At 35.1% G+C, this 18,645-nt stretch overlaps 3 protein-coding genes across 3 annotated transcripts; 2 read left to right on the top strand and 1 right to left on the bottom strand.

The window, feature by feature from the left end:
- Nucleotides 1-1,655, top strand: LOC128206973 (complement C1q tumor necrosis factor-related protein 3-like). Its single transcript, XM_052909735.1, has 3 exons — nt 1-135; nt 591-809; nt 1,060-1,655. The coding sequence occupies exons 1-3, from the start codon at nt 36-38 to the stop codon at nt 1,494-1,496; spliced, it is 756 nt and encodes a 251-aa protein (XP_052765695.1). The 5' UTR covers nt 1-35; the 3' UTR covers nt 1,497-1,655.
- Nucleotides 1,656-3,984: 2,329 nt separating this feature from the next.
- On the top strand, nt 3,985-5,229 carry LOC128207035 (caprin-2-like). The gene is made up of 3 exons (XM_052909831.1): nt 3,985-4,111; nt 4,302-4,535; nt 4,747-5,229. Exons 1-3 carry the CDS (start codon nt 3,988-3,990, stop codon nt 5,181-5,183), a joined length of 795 nt encoding a protein of 264 aa, XP_052765791.1. The 5' UTR covers nt 3,985-3,987; the 3' UTR covers nt 5,184-5,229.
- A 914-nt stretch (nt 5,230-6,143) lies between these two features.
- LOC128206493 (sphingosine-1-phosphate lyase-like) lies at nt 6,144-18,645 on the bottom strand. Its single transcript, XM_052909001.1, has 14 exons — nt 18,591-18,645; nt 16,884-17,002; nt 15,481-15,606; nt 14,855-15,004; nt 12,100-12,202; nt 11,687-11,852; nt 11,271-11,387; nt 10,667-10,818; nt 10,243-10,342; nt 8,721-8,835; nt 7,689-7,810; nt 7,068-7,170; nt 6,775-6,893; nt 6,144-6,407 (listed from the first exon to the last, which is right to left on the bottom strand). Exons 2-14 carry the CDS (start codon nt 16,996-16,998, stop codon nt 6,282-6,284), a joined length of 1,614 nt encoding a protein of 537 aa, XP_052764961.1. The 5' UTR covers nt 16,999-17,002; nt 18,591-18,645; the 3' UTR covers nt 6,144-6,281.

Below are 18,645 nucleotides of genomic sequence, written 5' to 3'. Positions count from 1 at the left end.
ACATAGTGTAACCGTCGTGAGCAGTTGATATAACTATGTTTCTTTTAATTGCGGTCTGCGCGTTTTGCATCAATATTTCACATGGGATTAATGAAGCTGAACTATTGAAACGGTTTGAGGATATGGAAAATAGAGGTATGACCAGCGTGTTAGTTTAAAACAATATTGCTTCTAACTATCATCATTATAACGTTTCAAATGAGATGCGTTTGATAATCACTGTTGCCTCTTGTTTTAAATATTCCTTGAAAATAAATAGTTTCCGTCTTGTATAGTTACAATCGAAGATTTTTTTAATATGATACTGAAATAGTTGTTTTAAGAACTATTGTTTTGGTTAAGGCATGTTTATTGGACATCATTTTCGGCTTCTTACTGTACATAACATACATTCCAGAATGTTGGTTTATATAATTATATATGAAAACATTTACCACCTTCCCCATACCCTCGCCCCAACCTTCCCCGAAGAAAGAAGCATTGTACTTGTATGAGTATGTTATTACTGACATAAAACTTTTGTCATGTTCGTAGCAAGTATTCACAACTACTGGTGATAACAATGATGTGATTTGTTTAATAACACCCAGAGATGGACCTACGGAGACAGCTGCAGACTCAGGCGGAGGAAATGGAAAGCATGCGGGCAACAGTAGCAGATCAGCAACAAAAGATAACTAAGCTGGAGTTAGCCTGCCTGGCTAAAGATTTCCAGACGAGCATCATTGACGATCGTGGTCAATACGATCCAACTGTCGACGAAAGCAATCTTGTCAAACAAGTACTTCCTGATGAGATGGCCAACATTGGTATTGGTTCGACCTTTTGCTTTGTCGAAAATTATTTAACGATATTATTATGCACGAAAATGCGTTATATTATAAATGTAACATAATTATATCTTATTAATGATACCACGTAGATAAAACGCCTAATAAATAATATCGTCATTTTAAACGAACTTATTTATACGCTATTGTCTCTCATAATTAAAGTACGCACGCCTTTCCTTGTTGCCATATGAATATCAAATACCTAAGCGACACCTTCCAATTTCAGAACACCGGTCGCAAAAGCGTTTGGTATTCTCCCAACCGGAAATGCCCGTAGCGTTTTCCGCTTTCAAGAATGCTGACCTTGGCAGTGTCAACGCAAACCAGAACATCGTTTTCGACAGTATTCTGATTAACGAAGGCAACGGATACCATTCCAACCATGGACTATTTATCGCTCCTCAAAGCGGAATCTACTTCTTTACAATTACTTTGCTACATCCCAACCAACCAAACCCAGTTCACGCTGAAGTAATCCACAATGGAAATGTTATTGCCCGCCTGCACAGCGAGAGTAAGCAGTACGAGCAGACCTCCCAATCACTCATTGTTAACGTAAACACTGGCGAGGAGATCTTTGTTGTAAATAGGGACTATAACAATGAGGTTTATATCACAGGGTTGTATTCCTCGTTTTCAGGCTTTCTAATATGGGCGTCTTAGAATTTTTTCTAAGCTTTTCAACTTGTTCCGTTTACGTTGTATAAACTTTCGTAGCTGAACCACCACTTTTAAGGCTTCCAATTCTGACATTTTTAAATATCTGCTCAAGCTTTTACACTGTTTTCTGAACCTACGTTGAATAAATCTTCGCAACAACTATTCTCTTTATTTTTATTTAATATTCTGAATACTTATTAGGTTTGTAAACTGTTTCAATGTCATTGTTTTGGTTATTAAAGTTTAAATATCAATCGACGTTGTGAATGTGTGTTTTTTATGATGAAATGGAAATCCGAAATAAACAACAATGGCAGCATGTAACAACGGGAATAAAATCAGTAGCAAAACATTTTCAAGGATCATGGTCATATAGTTAGAAGAAAGAAAAAGACAAAAATGATGCATGTAGGTCAAGTCATTTTCAATTATCAATATATGTATATATATTTTGGCAAGTCATTTTTTTCTTAATATATCCGGAACCTCAAACAAATTCCTTCACAAGGGTCTTAGCACTCATTCGTATTGCTGAATTTGAATTCAAAGGTTTCTTTTCATTTACAAAAAAATCCTCAACCAATCAAGTACGGGAGAATAGGGAAAAATAGGGGCGAAAAGAAGGCTTCGAAATTGTTGACTCTAAATTGAAGTTATGCAGTTTTCCATGTTATTCATTTTTGAAATGGTTATTATGATGTGCTATTTTTTTAAAGCTGCACTCTCACAGATTTACCGTTTTGACAACTGTTTTATTTTTTGTCTTGAAATGAGCACATTTTTGCGTAACTATCTGCAAACCAGTGATATAAGACTGCTGACAAAATATAAGATCGCAGATATATTCATATTTCCATTCGAAAATTAATATTTTATGGCTAAAAGCGTTACTAACGGTTTGAAAAAAATGCATAAAACATCAATTTTTGAACTTAAATATGAAAATCTGCGATCTGATTTGAATGCATTTATTTTTCATAAACATTGTGAATGTTCACGTATGTACCATGTCAAATTACCCTACCTCCTATATTGACATAGGTTTCTTAAAATAAAACTTAATAATTAAATAGTTTGACTAGGTATTATTATTATTCCAATAATAATCTTTAAGAATTTTTTGAAAACGATACAATTCAAGATTATGTTATCAAGTATATTTTTTAACATAGTATAATATATCAGTATAGAGCAAAACACTATCTCGTTACAAGTCCATATTTAAAACTATGTTAAAGGGGCTATACACCAGATTGGCACCAAAAAAAGTTTTTTCTGTAACGAATCTGGTCGGAGACCGGGGTCGAACCGGTGTCCCCAAAATTGCAGGCCAGTGTTGTATCCACTGTGCTATGAAGGCTTACCATATATAATATTTAAGCTATATCCACTTCATAACTACAGTGTTTTGGTATATCGCTAACTTGGCATTCATCCATGTCCCACATAGCTTTCGCTAATTGGGGTTAGTCGGCCTCTGTCATAAGCCAAGAGGCGTCAAATAATGATAATGGATATGCGTACAAATAGTACTGGAAAAGTTGCTTAATATCATCTTCTGTTCGCTACACTCACTCCGCCAATTCTTAATCATTAAGACATTAGTTATCTAACTATAACATGTACATTTACACTGAAAAGTTTAATTAACAGCTTTATCTGTTTTACTATACATAAATTAAAATTGATTTCCTAAAGGACGTTAACAATATTACACATTTTTTTTTAAAAGTATTTCAACACGCTTTCAGAACTATCTTTAGTTATTCTTTCTTTGAAAATGTATCAACGATTTTATACTAGAATGCAATACAATTGTTAACAAATACCATAAACTAATCATTTGTATACTTTTGGTAGATATCTAACTGATGCTACAGAACAAGTATCTAGGCGTTTCAAGGGTAAGAACGTTTGTTGTTCATTCTGAAACAAAAATACAAGAGTACCATAACCGAACTAATGATAATGCGTAATTTGAACTTGAAATGGGAAAATTATTATAAACTGCATACAAAACATCAGCATAACACTGCCAATGAAACACAAGTTGGAGTCTCACTTCTATAGGAAGAGATAGAGTCATGTATAAGGAGATCAGAGTTCGTTTTCCTCTCTTTGAATATGTTCATTGTTCAAGACGTAACTGTTTGACATTTAATCCTAGAATCGCAGTCTGCGAACGAATAGAAGGACATTATGTCCACCAAAATTCGTCCTCAAAGCAGAACTATAGTAAATATATTGTTAATGATTTTTTTTCGCTCAAAACTCTTCAAAATGTTTTATTTGCTATTAACTAAATGGAATATTAATAAACATGTTGCTATACAGTAAAAAAAATAATTAAAGCTGTTTCAGTCAAAGGTGCGTCACGGCATGGGGACATTTATAGAGATAACAGTATGATGCTTCTTATGGTAACACTTAAATATAACACAGCGATACAAGTAACCTATTTATTAGCTTTAATTAACAGTTCATAACTTAAGCAATGATTCATCTACTCATATTAATTTATTTCTCCGGTTTGATCCCGTGTCATGGATTCAATGAAGCTGAATTTATGAATAAGTTTGCGAACATGGAAAAAAGACTATCAGAAGTCGAGGATAGAGGTCAGTAAAACTTTTGTATAGTTTTAAGAGTTTCCTTTGTCCACATTGTCCTCCATAGTCATTGAATATGGCATTTACATGTAGTGAATATTATTATTATTAGGTTTTTGTAATAAAACATGATACTGTACATAAACCCAATCGAAGCATAATTTCTATTTTTACTAAATGTTGTACATTTATTAAACAGAGATAGCGTTGACACAACAGCTGCTCACACAAACAGCAGAGATAGATGCTTTGAGGGCCACCGTGGCGAGACAAGAAGCAAGAATCGCCTTGCTAGAGTCAACCGATTATGAATCCAATTATAAACATGCGACGGAACCTGATGTCTCCGATACTGACGAAGTTGGGCAACAAGAATTAAAACATTTAGAAAGCGATTGGAGTGACCACAAGGACATCGCTGAAATTTCAACAAGTAATAGCGGTCATATGTAGATATGTATGCATTAGGGAATGTTTCAGTTTTATTACCTTGGTTTGTCAATGGGCACGTAAAATCAGTTTTTCATTACTACTATTGAGTTTAACAAATTTAAAAACGATCGGTCATTTTAAGAACAAAATAGGTAAACAGAACTAAATCAATATCTGCCAAATGATTCGTTTATAATGGTTTATCATTTTAGGAATACTGTCACAGAAGCGATTCGTTCTGTCACCGCCGGAAATACCTGTGGCATTTTCCGCCTTCCTCAGTATCGACCTTCTCAACGTCAGTGCGAATCAGGCCATAATCTTTGACAACGTCCTCACAAACGAAGGCAACGGTTACCATTCTCACCACGGTCTCTTTGTCGCACCGCAAAGTGGTCTCTACGTCTTCACCGTCACAATCAAGCACCCAACACAATCACTTCCATCACATGTTGATGTTGTCCATGACAGCAAAGTGATTGCTCGTCTTCACTGTGAATCAAATCAGTACGAACAGTCGTCCCATTCCTTCATCGTCAACGTTAAATTCGGAGAAGAAGTGTACGTCATCAATAGAAATTATAATTCTGAACATTTCGCCGGATACATGTCCTCCTCTTTCTCGGGGTTCCTTATATGGCAGTCCTAATCATAACTTGTAATATGTTGAACCTTGAAATAATTAATAAAAAACTTTGATGCCGACAGAGTTATTTAGTTTATACTGATTACTTTTAGCTCGAATGTGACGAACGCTGATAGCTTATAGAATCACCCTCGAATCCGTTTCCTTGGTAGGAACCAGTACTGGTGCTCATTTTGAGAGGCTGCGAAGATCGAAGTTTTGGACGAGAGGCGGACACCTATACCACTAGACCACTCTCACCCTGGCAGCAGAGAACAGAGCTCCATATTTCATATGCTCTCGATGAAGTGCGAGCCAACCTCTGCATAGGGGCATTTTGTGTCGTTAGTGATGTTATTTAAGTAAACAAGGAATTGTTTTGTGCAATCAACAATTCAAATTTCATGGGCATATGATTAAATGAAAGGAAAATCTGATGAATCTTCATGTAGAGAAACGATGAAGAGAGATGACGAATCAAAAGTTTATGTTAATTTTCCTAGCATTTTTAGTTTATCTATATAATTTTAGTGCCAGTTGGAAATAAATATATACAAGAGTGAACTCGTTAGTATAACATTAATATTAATGAGTCCCGCCATCAATTCTCAATTTGATTGAATTGAGTTTTGAGTTGTGTATATCCTGTGTAAGTTGTGTATATATGTATTGTAGGTGCTGTAAGTAAAACCGAGTATTACGCAAAAGACTAAACAATAGTAGCAGGTGTAAGGACTAACGGTCACCCGTATTCGATGCATTCACTGATTCATAGTGCGCATGTGAATCACGAAACATCATTTGATATATGCAGATTGAATTATCCCTAAATTAGAATCATTATACAAAAACACGCAATTTATTGTGTTTTTTGTAACCACAACTTTCATTCAAAAGCAACGACATCAACTTACACAAACTTATATCTTTAATTACAACAATACCAGACATAAAGTACATGTAAACAATTATTATATCTAACTATTTTTCAAATACCTTTTTAAAAACGTAAAAGCGTTTATAACAGTAGCGTTATTCAGTAATGGATAATAAACATTTTAATTAATGTTATTGCACATTTGCCCGTTAATCTCCACGAGAGGGTCGAGAGCAGTTCTTCAATTATTTACACTTGTAGACTTCGCTAAAGAATTCGACCAGAAAGTCGGTGACAATGCCTTTGTCTGGAATATTCGCCATCATTCCGTACACACCAGCCGTGCCTTTCTTTGCCAGTGCTTTGTTGTTCTGAAACCATGACGATAATAACACAATGAATTTTCTGATCTGGATTTTTAGGTGCAACGGGGTATGGGGTCGGTCAGATTCATCGGGTTAGGTAGGCTCGCTATCATTCTGTGTACACTAATCAAGATAGTGGGCAGGGCTGTGGTATTTTCCAGTTCATTTTTATTAAAAAAGAAGAATGTAAAACGTGATCCAATACCTTATAGAACTTTTGTACGTTTTCGTTTCTGATCCACGTATACAGAATATTTAAATTTTTCGCGATTTGCATTAAGCCTTCGGACGTTTTAAAAAAGAAAAAAAAAGATCTTATAATTGGTTTGTTTTAACCCTTGAAATATAGGAGTAAACAAAACATATAAATTACCCTGCAAATATCGGTAGCATCTTCAAGATCATCTAAAAACTTGTCGACCTTGGATATATGATGGGGCAATATAGAACAATGGAGCGAGTCAGGGAGCTGGTTTCTCTCCATCTTCCAACCTATGTGATTAAGAATAGTACGGTTTACTCTTCATTGAGCTCAACGTTATCAAACAATCAGAGGTATTACAAACTAATCAGAATGGAGTGACCTTCGTACATAGGATTTTTTTCTTTTAATATTTATATAAAAATATAATCTTAAAGTATACTAAGGTTTTCCCTAAGGTATACCCTTGGTTTCCATGGCATCTGCCACAGCTTGTATGTTCAGGTTAGGTTCGTCCGAGCCAATGGCAAATGCAGTCATACACGGCTCGCCCATAAGGCACAAACCCTGAAAGATAAGATTGCAGAGGTAAATTATTTATAACTAAAGCGTTACATGATAACAAACAGGGGGGAAGAATATTTGTTTTCGAACACAAACCATTAAACTCAAACACAAACTCATTTAATTCGTGATAAAATGCCACCGGCGCAACACACATTGTACATAAAGCTCATGAACAAGTATTTGAATGTAATTCTGACAAAATACACACATACATGTACAAAAGATAATAGAATGCACTGTAATCTGTAAAAAAGATGTACAAGGTATAACATAATGCAATGTTATCCAAGAAAGAAAAACAAACGCTTATGTTAATTTTGTACTTTATAAAAATTAATTGTTTAATAATAACAAAGAAAATGATCATTGGTCAAATGTGTATAATAGGGAAAACTACCACTTATCATAAATACTTAACATTCGCATTTATTATTGCCGTTTTAATTGTAGTGCATAAAACGACTATAAATCTAGGAAGGTGTAGAAGATATATATTAAAAGCTCGATCCGAATTATACCTTGATTTGTTTAACCTTCTCCTTCATCTTGTCAGTTACCAGCATTAGTTCTTTAGCCTTTCTCATATATCCGTCCTCCCCTAGCGCTTTCATAGCAGCCCAGGCCGCCGCAATGTTGCCGCCTAAAAACCGAGTCAATTATATTTTTAAACAAAATGAGTCTTTTTGACAATTAAAATATTAAAACATTTACATTCTGTTATCAGATAAACATGTTAGTGAATATATCTCTATTACTTGGTGCAGCTGAGACGAAGCTTACAAAAATGGTATATTTTCACTTTCTGGCGGCCATCTTGGTGGCCATCTTGCATTTAAAACATCTATGGAAATTATAATTTTCTGGGAACTTCAGACATATCTTTTTACTTCATTCAAAAAAACAAAATTGTGTTATTCGTTGTCACGGACTCCTCTTGCATACTGCACTAAATGATTATGAGGATGAATATTAAAATAGATTTTTTCTATTTATGTAATTTGTTCGACTTTGCATTATTATCACGTATTTTAATTTCCCATAGTGCTTTCAGGCAAAGCAAGGCGACAAAGTTTCTGCCTGGTCACTCTGACTGAGGTTTCCATTTTTTTAAATAAACATTTGTTTTATTGCTTCTATCGTGTTATTTGCCTTTAAATTTTAAAATATGTTTAGCTGTAGCGTATAAACATTTAAAACGATTTGGCTCATTGGACCATCACAAGGCAGTCGGACAACATTCTAGGGTGAGAGTGGTCTAGTGGTATAGGTGTCCGCCTCTCACCCAAGAGGTTGTGGGTTCGATCCCCACCAGGGGTACTTTCTCATAGCTTCTCCAAAAAAGGACTCAGTACTGGTTTCTGCCCAGGAAACGGACTCGAGAGTGATTCTATCAGCTTTCGTCACAATCGAGCTAAAAAAATTAGTATAAACCAACATTCGTGGAACATACGGCACAACACGCTAGATTTTTAAATTCAGATCCGTTCATTTCTTTACACTCGAATAATCTCAAAAAGTATTGCAAGCGACATGCTATTCTTTGGACATACCAGGTCTAGTCCCCGCCATACTGGGTGAGCCGTACAAGCCTCCCGGCCACTCGGAGTAAGCGTAAATCTGGAACTTTCTGATGCTTGCATTTCGGTACATAACCACACTGGCACCCTGAAAGAAGAAATTACTGTAATGTAAAATAGAGTTTAACTGTATCGAAATATCTTTTCTACATGATTTCTCTTTCGGTGTAAATTTAAAATGCCATTCGGCACTCCTCGGCCATTTTTTACGAAAACAACCTCGGATGTTTATGGACGGTTTTCACTGTCAAAAATCGGTAAACTTTAACTAGGCTGCAAGTAGATAGCGTAGTAACTTCAATTCAGCAGTTAAACTTAATGACTTAACTCTTGGGAATCCTAATTATGCTTGCAATACTACACTTCACTGGCAATCAATTTAAGCTTAGATCTACAAATACAAGCTTAACACTACTAATTATATAATTCAAAATTTTACGAACTAATTCAACTTATGTAACGGTATACATCTGAGGTCATTTACCATACAAATGACCGAGGAGTTAGGAATGTTTAAAATGCTCCGTAAGCTAACGGGTCGTAGGTTAACGATCAGAATTAACGATAAAGCAGATGCACGTTGCGTCTCTTAAACGGTGCCTTAACTTTGGTCGTACTACCCAAATCAGCTAACGACCGCCTTAATGATCGTCACTAAAACGCATTCCTGTTTGCTTAGTAGTATTATATTAAGCAACACAATAAAGAATGTCTTTGTGATTAGTACATTTTAAACGCAGTTGCTTTTAACCATCAGGGGCAGTGATTACGAACCGTCTCAAGTCTGAGTTCAGACTCAAGACTCATTATTGCAAAATTAATATTCTTTTTATCAGAGCATTCATGGTAAAACGTGCTGAAACATATTGCTATTTGATAATTTTACTAATATATACCTACATTTTGTAAAAGAAATGAAATAAATATGATTTCTTCCTTTATGAAAATGCTTTTCTGAGTCTGAGTCTAGACTTGGACTTGAGACTGTTCGTAATCACGGCCCCAGGACTCCCAGTTTCATTTGAATTTACTTGTAAACGATAGTGAAAAAACAGGATGTTGTAATTTGCTCCAAAATCGTTGTAAATTAATTAAATTCAAACTAAACATAATTTGACCGAGGGTGAAACAACCGTTTTCACCAGAACGTTTTTTTCTCATTATTTATCATGGGGAAGAGTTTTAAGACCTCATGCGCAAGATTAAACTTAGTTTTATTACATGTCAACATGGAAACGCTTTTATAATTGAACGGCGTCATGCAGAAATTGGTCGAACAGTGAGTTTTGGAGTATCACTTTTGGCTTCATGTCAGATATATTTTCTAAAAAAAATATATCTGAAAATTACTTCTACAAATCATCACATTGGCGCGGCCATTCCTTCTTAATCATAAAAAGTATGACGTCGTATGTTTGCTAGTGTATTTTTATTATAAGACGTGTTATGGGTTTTTTTTAAGTACGTGCTTGCACATGTTAAGTGACCGTTTTACCTTAACGCTGTATCCATATTTGTGAACGTCAGCGGAAATGGACGTCACACCAGGGATCCGGAAGTCGAATTTGGGAATCTTATAGCCGAGTTTCTCCACCCTGGTAAATAAAAGATACAGTGTTTGGTTGGAAGTGTACTGCCACAGTTTAAAATGGCTTAACGGGTCTTTTCGTGCACATATTTGAACTTGAATATCACTTCTTAATTCATAGAAGACTCGGCAACTTATATATTTTGTCCAGTGTCAGATAGGTTTTATGGTCATGTGTCAGTTGGTACCAAGGTCAAATAAATGTAAGGTTTCATAGTAATATTCCGTATTAAAACGTTTTTAGACAAACAAAAACGTCGAGGTCATTTAGGCTACCAGACATCACTATAAATTAAACGTACACACACTATTCCCTAAACTATACAATTACCATGGTAACATAAATCCCCCGAAGCAGGCGTCCACGTGGAGTGGAATGCCTTTCCGGGCTGCAAGAGCGGCTATTTCTTCTATAGGGTCAATCACGCTATGGCAGAACTGCGGTGCCGAAGCAACAATCATCACAGTGTCCGAGTTAATCGCCTTAAACAGAAACGATATATAAACAAACAACACAAACTGTTACTTGTAATTTAGAATGTCCGACACGTTAAGCAGAATTATCATACAACCTACATTTCAGATAAGGCTTAGACATTCAGAACTTTCGCGGGTGTTTAAAGGTCCGCCTTCTGCCACTCATCCGATACACAATCCCTGTGTAAGAGTTTGCGTTGACAATGAATCAGCCAATCAAAATCAGTAAGTGGAATTGAAGTAAAATCTTAATAGGAAGGGCTCGTTCGCTACGCTCAGTCTGTCCTTTTTTTCTACATTTAGATTTAAATTCATGTCATCCAACTCATGTCATCCAACTTTTTCACAATCAAACTCCTCAAACGTTATTACTTTTTTATATATATATTTCTGACAATGCATAGCAATTCAACTTTAAAAACTGAAGGATATGCTTTTGAAAAATGGCATTAATATACCTGCTCTATGGCGTTAACATCAGCCTTGAAGTCATTGCCAACAGGTGTATGGATGACGTCCATGTCAAAATAGTGGGCCGCCTTGTCTATTGTCGGATGCACCGTTATAGGCGCAATCTGGATAATGAAACGGTTAGCTATACACAAGAGGGAATCAGGAATATGATTGACCGTTAAAGGCGCTACCTTGCACATGCGCAGTTGAAGTCTGTAAAATTTGTCACCGGAAGTCTAAGCGAGTATTGATCTAAGATAAGATACGTTATTAACGATTTGACAATATGTAATGTTGAAAATATCTTAAAATTATGCATATGGTTAAATTTTAAAATCCATTACAAGTCATACCGTATGCTGCATTTAGTAATAACGCAAAATATATATACATACAAAGTAGAAACAAAACGTATGTGTACAATATTTGGCCGCCGTATGTTGGTTCTTTGCGCCCTGGCCATGTCTCGGAACGTCTTGACGGCCATCAAGTTGCTTTCCGTCCCGCCGGATGTGAGGAATCCAACAGTCTCGCTACTTCCGTTCAACATGGCCGCCGTCATACTAACGACCTCCGTTTCCATTAATCTAGAATAACATCATCATCAACAACAACAATACTATCACAATCATGAACAGTAGAAGAATTAAAATCGTCATCAACAACATCACTAAAATCACCCTCATGGGGAGTAGCAATATGGACATCGTCATGAACAACAACAATAAAATCATCATCATTAGCAGTAGCAGTATAAACATCGTCATCATCAACAACAATACAATCACCATCATGGGCATCGTCATTTAAATGCTCATGTTCTTCTCTACTTACCTGAGGGCAGGGAAAATCATAGGGTTGAGCGCGTTTTCGTGCATGAAAGCGTGGAAGAATTCCTTGACAATGTCATCATGCTCGCCTGAATAACCGGTCTTTTCTGGAATAAAGATAGGCATATGGCTGGACAATTTAATCAACTCGGCATAATTTTACGGCTGTACCAGACAAGAAAAGTATCTAAAACTGAAAATTAAATTCATTTGGAAGTGCTAATCTATTTACAATAAACCTATGGCATAGGCTATGTACATTATTAAGGGCGTTTGATTGATACCGAACTAGTTTCAGTTTTGGTTTCAAGAGTTTCGGCGGTTTGAAAACCTGTTTCAAAAAGTTTGCTTAAAGCAACAAAAACGTTGATTGTTGCATTATTGATATGTATTTTGATTGGATTTTGTCGGAAAAGAGCTGTTGTAATTATGTTTTAATTAATGTATATCCGACGTGAAATAAATTCTATTTTATTTTGTATCTTGTATTGTTTTGGGTACAGCTTCAATAACATGTTGGAGCATCTGCATGTAGCCACTATTTCTGAATTTCTTTAAAACAACGAAACCTCAGATGGTCGATGGCTGCCTGTTTTAATTAATGGTGGATAATTGTCCGCCAGGTTGATTTTTTTAAAGTGAGCTAGTTTTCAGATTGAATGAACCAACGAAACCGCTTCCGGAGGGGGTTCCGAAAGTTTCAAAAAGCAGTTTCGGTTTACGTAAAACAAACGATAAAACTGGTTTTCATTTTATTTGAAATTGTCACAACAAGTAACAGCTTGTGAAACCAATGTAACCTTTTTTACCAAAACTAGTTTATTATCAACCAAACGCCCTAAACATTCGGTGTTAACGTTAATTAAAAACAATAATCACACATGTAGCCACAAAACGAAACGGTATCGATGCCGCTAAGAAGAGTGACACTCTTATTCAAAATCAATACATACACAAGTATAACAAACATAAAATTTGACTGATAAACCTTTAACTACTTACTAAATTATGCATTTATGGAAAATTTTAATTAGTGATAACAAGATTGTAACCGAGTGTTTAATAGCTGAAAACGCACACATATTAAATGATTTGTGAATGCTAAAAATTGACTGTGATCTACTATAGTCTCATAAGGTAGAAATACAATGTTTTATGCACATTTCTTTCAAATTAAACTCGGTATCCTTCAAAAGAACCAATGTTTTCGACATTTTTTCATCAATTTTTGGAATATTTAAACAACAGTATTGATTGTGATAAATCTTATTTGGGAGTAAGAGTGCATCTTTAACTATCACAGATAATGACAAAGCCTTCTGGCAAACATGCCGATTCGCCAATAATTTATGTTGAAGATATCAATGTTGTTCTTAGGCGTGTACATGAACGCGAAAACTTTTTCTACTTTTAAGTACATACTCGAGACAATCACATTTACTTTACCTTACGTGACATTGCCTTTATGAAATTACAAATAGTCATCATTAGTTATTAGGAATGGCTCGTGTAAGAATTTTTAATACGTAATTTTTTTTATTTTTAACCCTAAAAATAGATTTCTTACTTTATCAAGCGTCTGTGCGCAAAAGGCGCTTATAAAATATAGTTGAAAATCTGAGTTAGTAGACGCTAGGCATTTCGTGTGTGTAATAAACTAATTTTATGACCCCTTTGATATGAAAGTAAAGTATAATGATAACCCTGGAAGCGTTAATGTTAACTCTAACTCGGTTGACATTAGCTCGATACCTCACTTTTCAACACCATGTCGATAATAGACTTCACACCGGGTAATTCTTAAACAATAGTTTTGTAAAGAAACAACAGCTCAGAAATTAATCAGGTTATTTTTATTTTGCTAAGGTTTCTTTAATCGACTTTATGGAAATAAACATCTAACTGCTATTTTAACCAGGCGCATAGGTGCCTATACGCGAGTACGCCGCTGAATCCACATAATTCTGACCAAAAATAAAATAAAATAAAAAGCAGCCATCTGCTGTGTTAAGGGTCTATTTGTTGATAAATGATTCTAAAGCTATCCATTTTCCTGTACGAAAAAAGCACCACAGACCGCCCTGAATGCATCAGGTTGCACCATTGTGCAATCCGGTTCATGCCCCCGAACTCCCATACCACAATTATGAATCCACATGAATAGAGAGCTAGCTACGCCCCTAACTCTAACTCGGTTGACATTAGCTTTCTCGGGTTAACATTTCATGTTATCAGCCTATCACCCTGCATGGGATCTGGCCCCATTTTCTCGAACAATTTTAAGAGTAACAAACTAAAGTATCTTATTTCATATGGCTATACTACTTAGTTAAAATAACATTTTCAAGTGAAATGTGTTTAACCCTTAGGCTGCTGATGGCAATTTTAAAGGCGTTGCAAACAGCTTGGAACCAGACCAGACACAGAGTAACTCGGCGCCTGGTCAGGTTCCAAGCTGTTTGCCACTCAGTCAATATATCCCCAAAGTTTTAAGTAAATTGAAATAAATTTAGAATAAACCAGACGACATTTTTGAGCAGACGACAATTTACCCAGCATGCAAAGGGTTAATCATGATTATCATGAAGAAAACTGTCTAGAAAAGTATCAGAACTTTTTAAAATGAGAATAAAACACAAGCTATACCTAAACAACAGAAGCGTGATAAGATTGACCCTGCTTTAAGATACTTAATGTTGTTTGAGATATCGAGGCCATATATCTACATAATATTCAAGTCAAGCGTTAATATAACATACCACAGAACATGTCGAAGGCTTCCTGTTGCAGACGGTAGTGTTCGTCCTTCAGTGTGTACGTGTACGCGAACACATTACCGTCCTTGTCGGTGTTGGACTCACGCTTCAACAGCTTCTCCATTTGTGACCTCAGCTCGTCCGCGGTGAAACCTTCAACGAAGACATAGACGTTGTTAGTACTAAAGATAATGTTTAAGGGGCTAGAAACCGGATGGTCCCAAAATCGGCAAAAACATTATATCCTCAAAACAAGTCTAGAATTATCTAAAGCTAGTTATAATGAGGCTGATAATACACAAGTGTACATGATCTAATCAATATTTTGTTGCTGTCTAAGCCTATTTTACCCGTTTAAAAATAGCGCATAATGGTTTCCCTGTTTATAGTGTGTATATATAGCACGTGAAAGTTACGTAATTAGTAAAGATACATATACCGACAGCGAAAGATACAAAAAAAAATATGTTACCAATCAAAGAATATATCAATTTACATATACACATGTATATGCAAAAAATCATGTAATTCCATTTTTGCTGACAACTAAACGGACAAATGATGTTTCAGGTAGGCATAGGACACTTTAGGTTTATTACACCGTGTTTTTAGAAGAAGAAAACCCCAACCTGTTCTCGGTAGAACCACCCTCGGCTTGGCAGCAACCACATCTTGGGCCAGGCTGGTAGACTTCACGAAGCTCGATACCTCACTTTTCAACACCATGTCGATAATAGACTTCACACCGGGTAATTCTTAAACAATAGTTTTGTAAAGAAACAACAGCTCAGAAATTAATCAGGTTATTTTTATTTTGCTAAGGTTTCTTTGAGCGACTTTATGGAAATACACATCTAACTGCTATTTTAACCAGGCGCATAGGTGCCTATACGCGAGTACGCCGCTGAATCCACATAATTCTGACATAAAAAGAAAGAATAAAAAGCAGCCATCTGCTGAGTTAAGGGTCTATTTGTTAATAAATGATTCTAAAGCTATCCATTTTCCTGTACGAAAAAAGCACCACAGACCGCCCTGAATGCATCAGGTTGCACCATTGTGCAATCCGGTTCATGCCCCCGAACTCCCATACCACAATTATGAATCCACATGAATAGAGAGCTAGCTACGCCCCTGATTTTAACTAAGGCTACTTCAAGCGACATTATGGTAGTAAACATCCAGCTGCTATTTTAACTAAGGTTATTTCAAGCAACATTATTGTAATAATAAGCTTACTGCTATTTTAGCCAAGATAATTTTAAGCGCCTTTATGGTATTTATAAGCTTCCTGATATTTTTTACTAAGGATATTTCAAAATATGTTATGGTATTAATAAACTAATTGCTATTTTTTCTAAGTACATTTCAAGTGACATAATGTTATACATAAGCTTATCGCTACTTTAACTATTGTTATTTCAATCAGAATTATTGTATTAATCAGTTAATTTCTACTTTTTTAAGGTTATCTTAAGCGACATTGTGATATTAATTAGCTAATCGGCTCTGTAATTAACTAACTGAAATGGGATTAAGAGGTAGTGTCTGCTTAACCACCATGAGAGACATGATGATGGTTCAATTCAGCATATCAAGTAATTACTATGGAATTATGTTAACAAACCTCTACGGCAGCACTTATTTAACGTTGCAAGTTCTTAAATAGTAATAGGTAAAATATCATTAAAAGAGTTTTGTTTGTTTAAGTGTAAGATCGTGAAAGCGAGGTTAAATTTCATCACAGTGAAAATTCACTATTTGAAGCAGTGAAATATTAATTAAATTACAATGGTAAATCTCCACAAGTCACAGGTAAGCATATATTTATACGGGTAACAGGTGTTTTCCTTTTATTGAAATAAGATCTGGGCTGGTTTACAATATTGGTATTAATTGGATCTAAGAACGATGTAGCTAATCGGACTACTTGTTTAAAATAACTGAACAATAGACTGAATGAAGTAAATGATGTATGACCATAACATTAACTTAAGTAAAGCATTACATACCATCCATAAACAATACATACCTTTCATAGCCAGAACAATGATCTTGAAGAAGTACTGAGGTCCTTTGCGGTAGTATATACTTATAAGCACAGCCAGAACAATGGTGAACACAACGTGTTCTATTAATTGCAGCATCGTGCTGTTAAAAATGATAATAAAAAAATATTATTAAAAATGTCAAGTGCTGAAAGAAAGGAACGAATAATTAATAAGAAGGTCAAGTACTGTCAGAAGGAAAATAGTAATCATTATCACGTCAAGTGTTGTCAGAAGGAAACTTATAGTTATACAGAAGGGCAAGTGTTGTCAGAAGGAAACTAATAGTTATAAAGAAGGACAAGTGCTGTTAGAAGGAAACTTATAGTTATAAAGAAGGGCAAGTGCTGTTAGAAGGAAACTAATAGTTATAAAGAAGGGCAAGTGCTGTTAGAAGGAAACTAATAGTTATAAAGAAGGGCAAGTGCTGTTAGAAGGAAACTAATAGTTATAAAGAAGGGCAAGTGCTGTTAGAAGGAAACTAATAGTTATAAAGAAGGGCAAGTGCTGTCAGAAGGAAACTAATAGTTATAAAGAAGGGCAAGTGCTGTTAGAAGGAAAATAATAGTTATAAAGAAGGACAAGTGCTGTTAGAAGGAAACTAATAGTTATAAAGAAGGACAAGTGTTGTCAGAAGGAAACTAATAGTTATAAAGAAGGACAAGTGTTGTCAGAAGGAAACTAATAGTTATAAAGAAGGACAAGTGCTGTCAGAAGGAAACTAATAGTTATAAAGAAGGACAAGTGCTGTTAGAAGGAAACTAATAGTTATAAAGAAGGGCAAGTGCTGTCAGAAGGAAACTAATAGTTATAAAGAAGGGCAAGTGCTGTTAGAAAGAAACTAATAGTTATAAAGAAGGGCAAGTGCTGTTAGAAGGAAACTAATAGTTATACAGAAGGGCAAGTGCTGTTAGAAGGAAACTAATAGTTATAAAGAAGGACAAGTGCTGTTAGAAGGAAACTAATAGTTATAAAGAAGGACAAGTGCTGTTAGAAGGAAACTAATAGTTATACAGAAGGACAAGTGCTGTTAGAAGGAAAATAATAGTTATACAGAAGGGCAAGTGCTGTTAGAAGGAAAATAATAGTTATAAAGAAGGGCAAGTGCTGTTAGAAAGAAAATAATAGTTATAAAGAAGGGCAAGTGCTGTTAGAAAGAAAATAATAGTTATAAAGAAGGGCAAGTGCTGTTAGAAGGAAACTAATACTTATAAAGAAGGACAAGTGCTGTTAGAAGGAAAATAACATATATTTAAAAGGGCAAATGCTAGAAATAAATAAATAAATATTTGTACCATAGAGTGTTGTTAAAAGAATATATTAGTTCTCAAGAAGGCAAACACTGCTAAAATGAAAAAAAATCGATTATCAAAAAGTGCAAGTGCTGTTAGAAGGATGGTAATAATATTTACGAATACTGACAGTGAATTATCGTGAAGGTCAAAATTTAGTTCGTCTTGCTATACACATTAACTTAAATCGAATATACTTGAGCCAAAGGTTAAACCAAAGTGGTAAAGATAATTTGATTCGTAAGTTAATGCGTTTCTTCGTAGCTGATTATGAAATAAATATTAAATTAAATCAAATGCAACACTTCCAAAGGTTTAAACAATGAGGGACAGATAATGTGATTCGTATAAAAAGTAAACGCGTTTCTTCGTAGCTGATTATAAAAAAATATATCTTACCCTATAATTTCCTTCCTTACGCACAGTAAATGATAGTCTACTATCCAGTATTTGT

The sequence above is a fragment of the Mya arenaria genome, chromosome 10 (genome assembly GCF_026914265.1).
Source record: "Mya arenaria isolate MELC-2E11 chromosome 10, ASM2691426v1".
Lineage (NCBI taxonomy): Eukaryota > Metazoa > Mollusca > Bivalvia > Myida > Myidae > Mya > Mya arenaria.
Note: the sequence above shows the minus strand (reverse complement) of the source record. Positions and strands in the feature narration are given on the sequence as shown.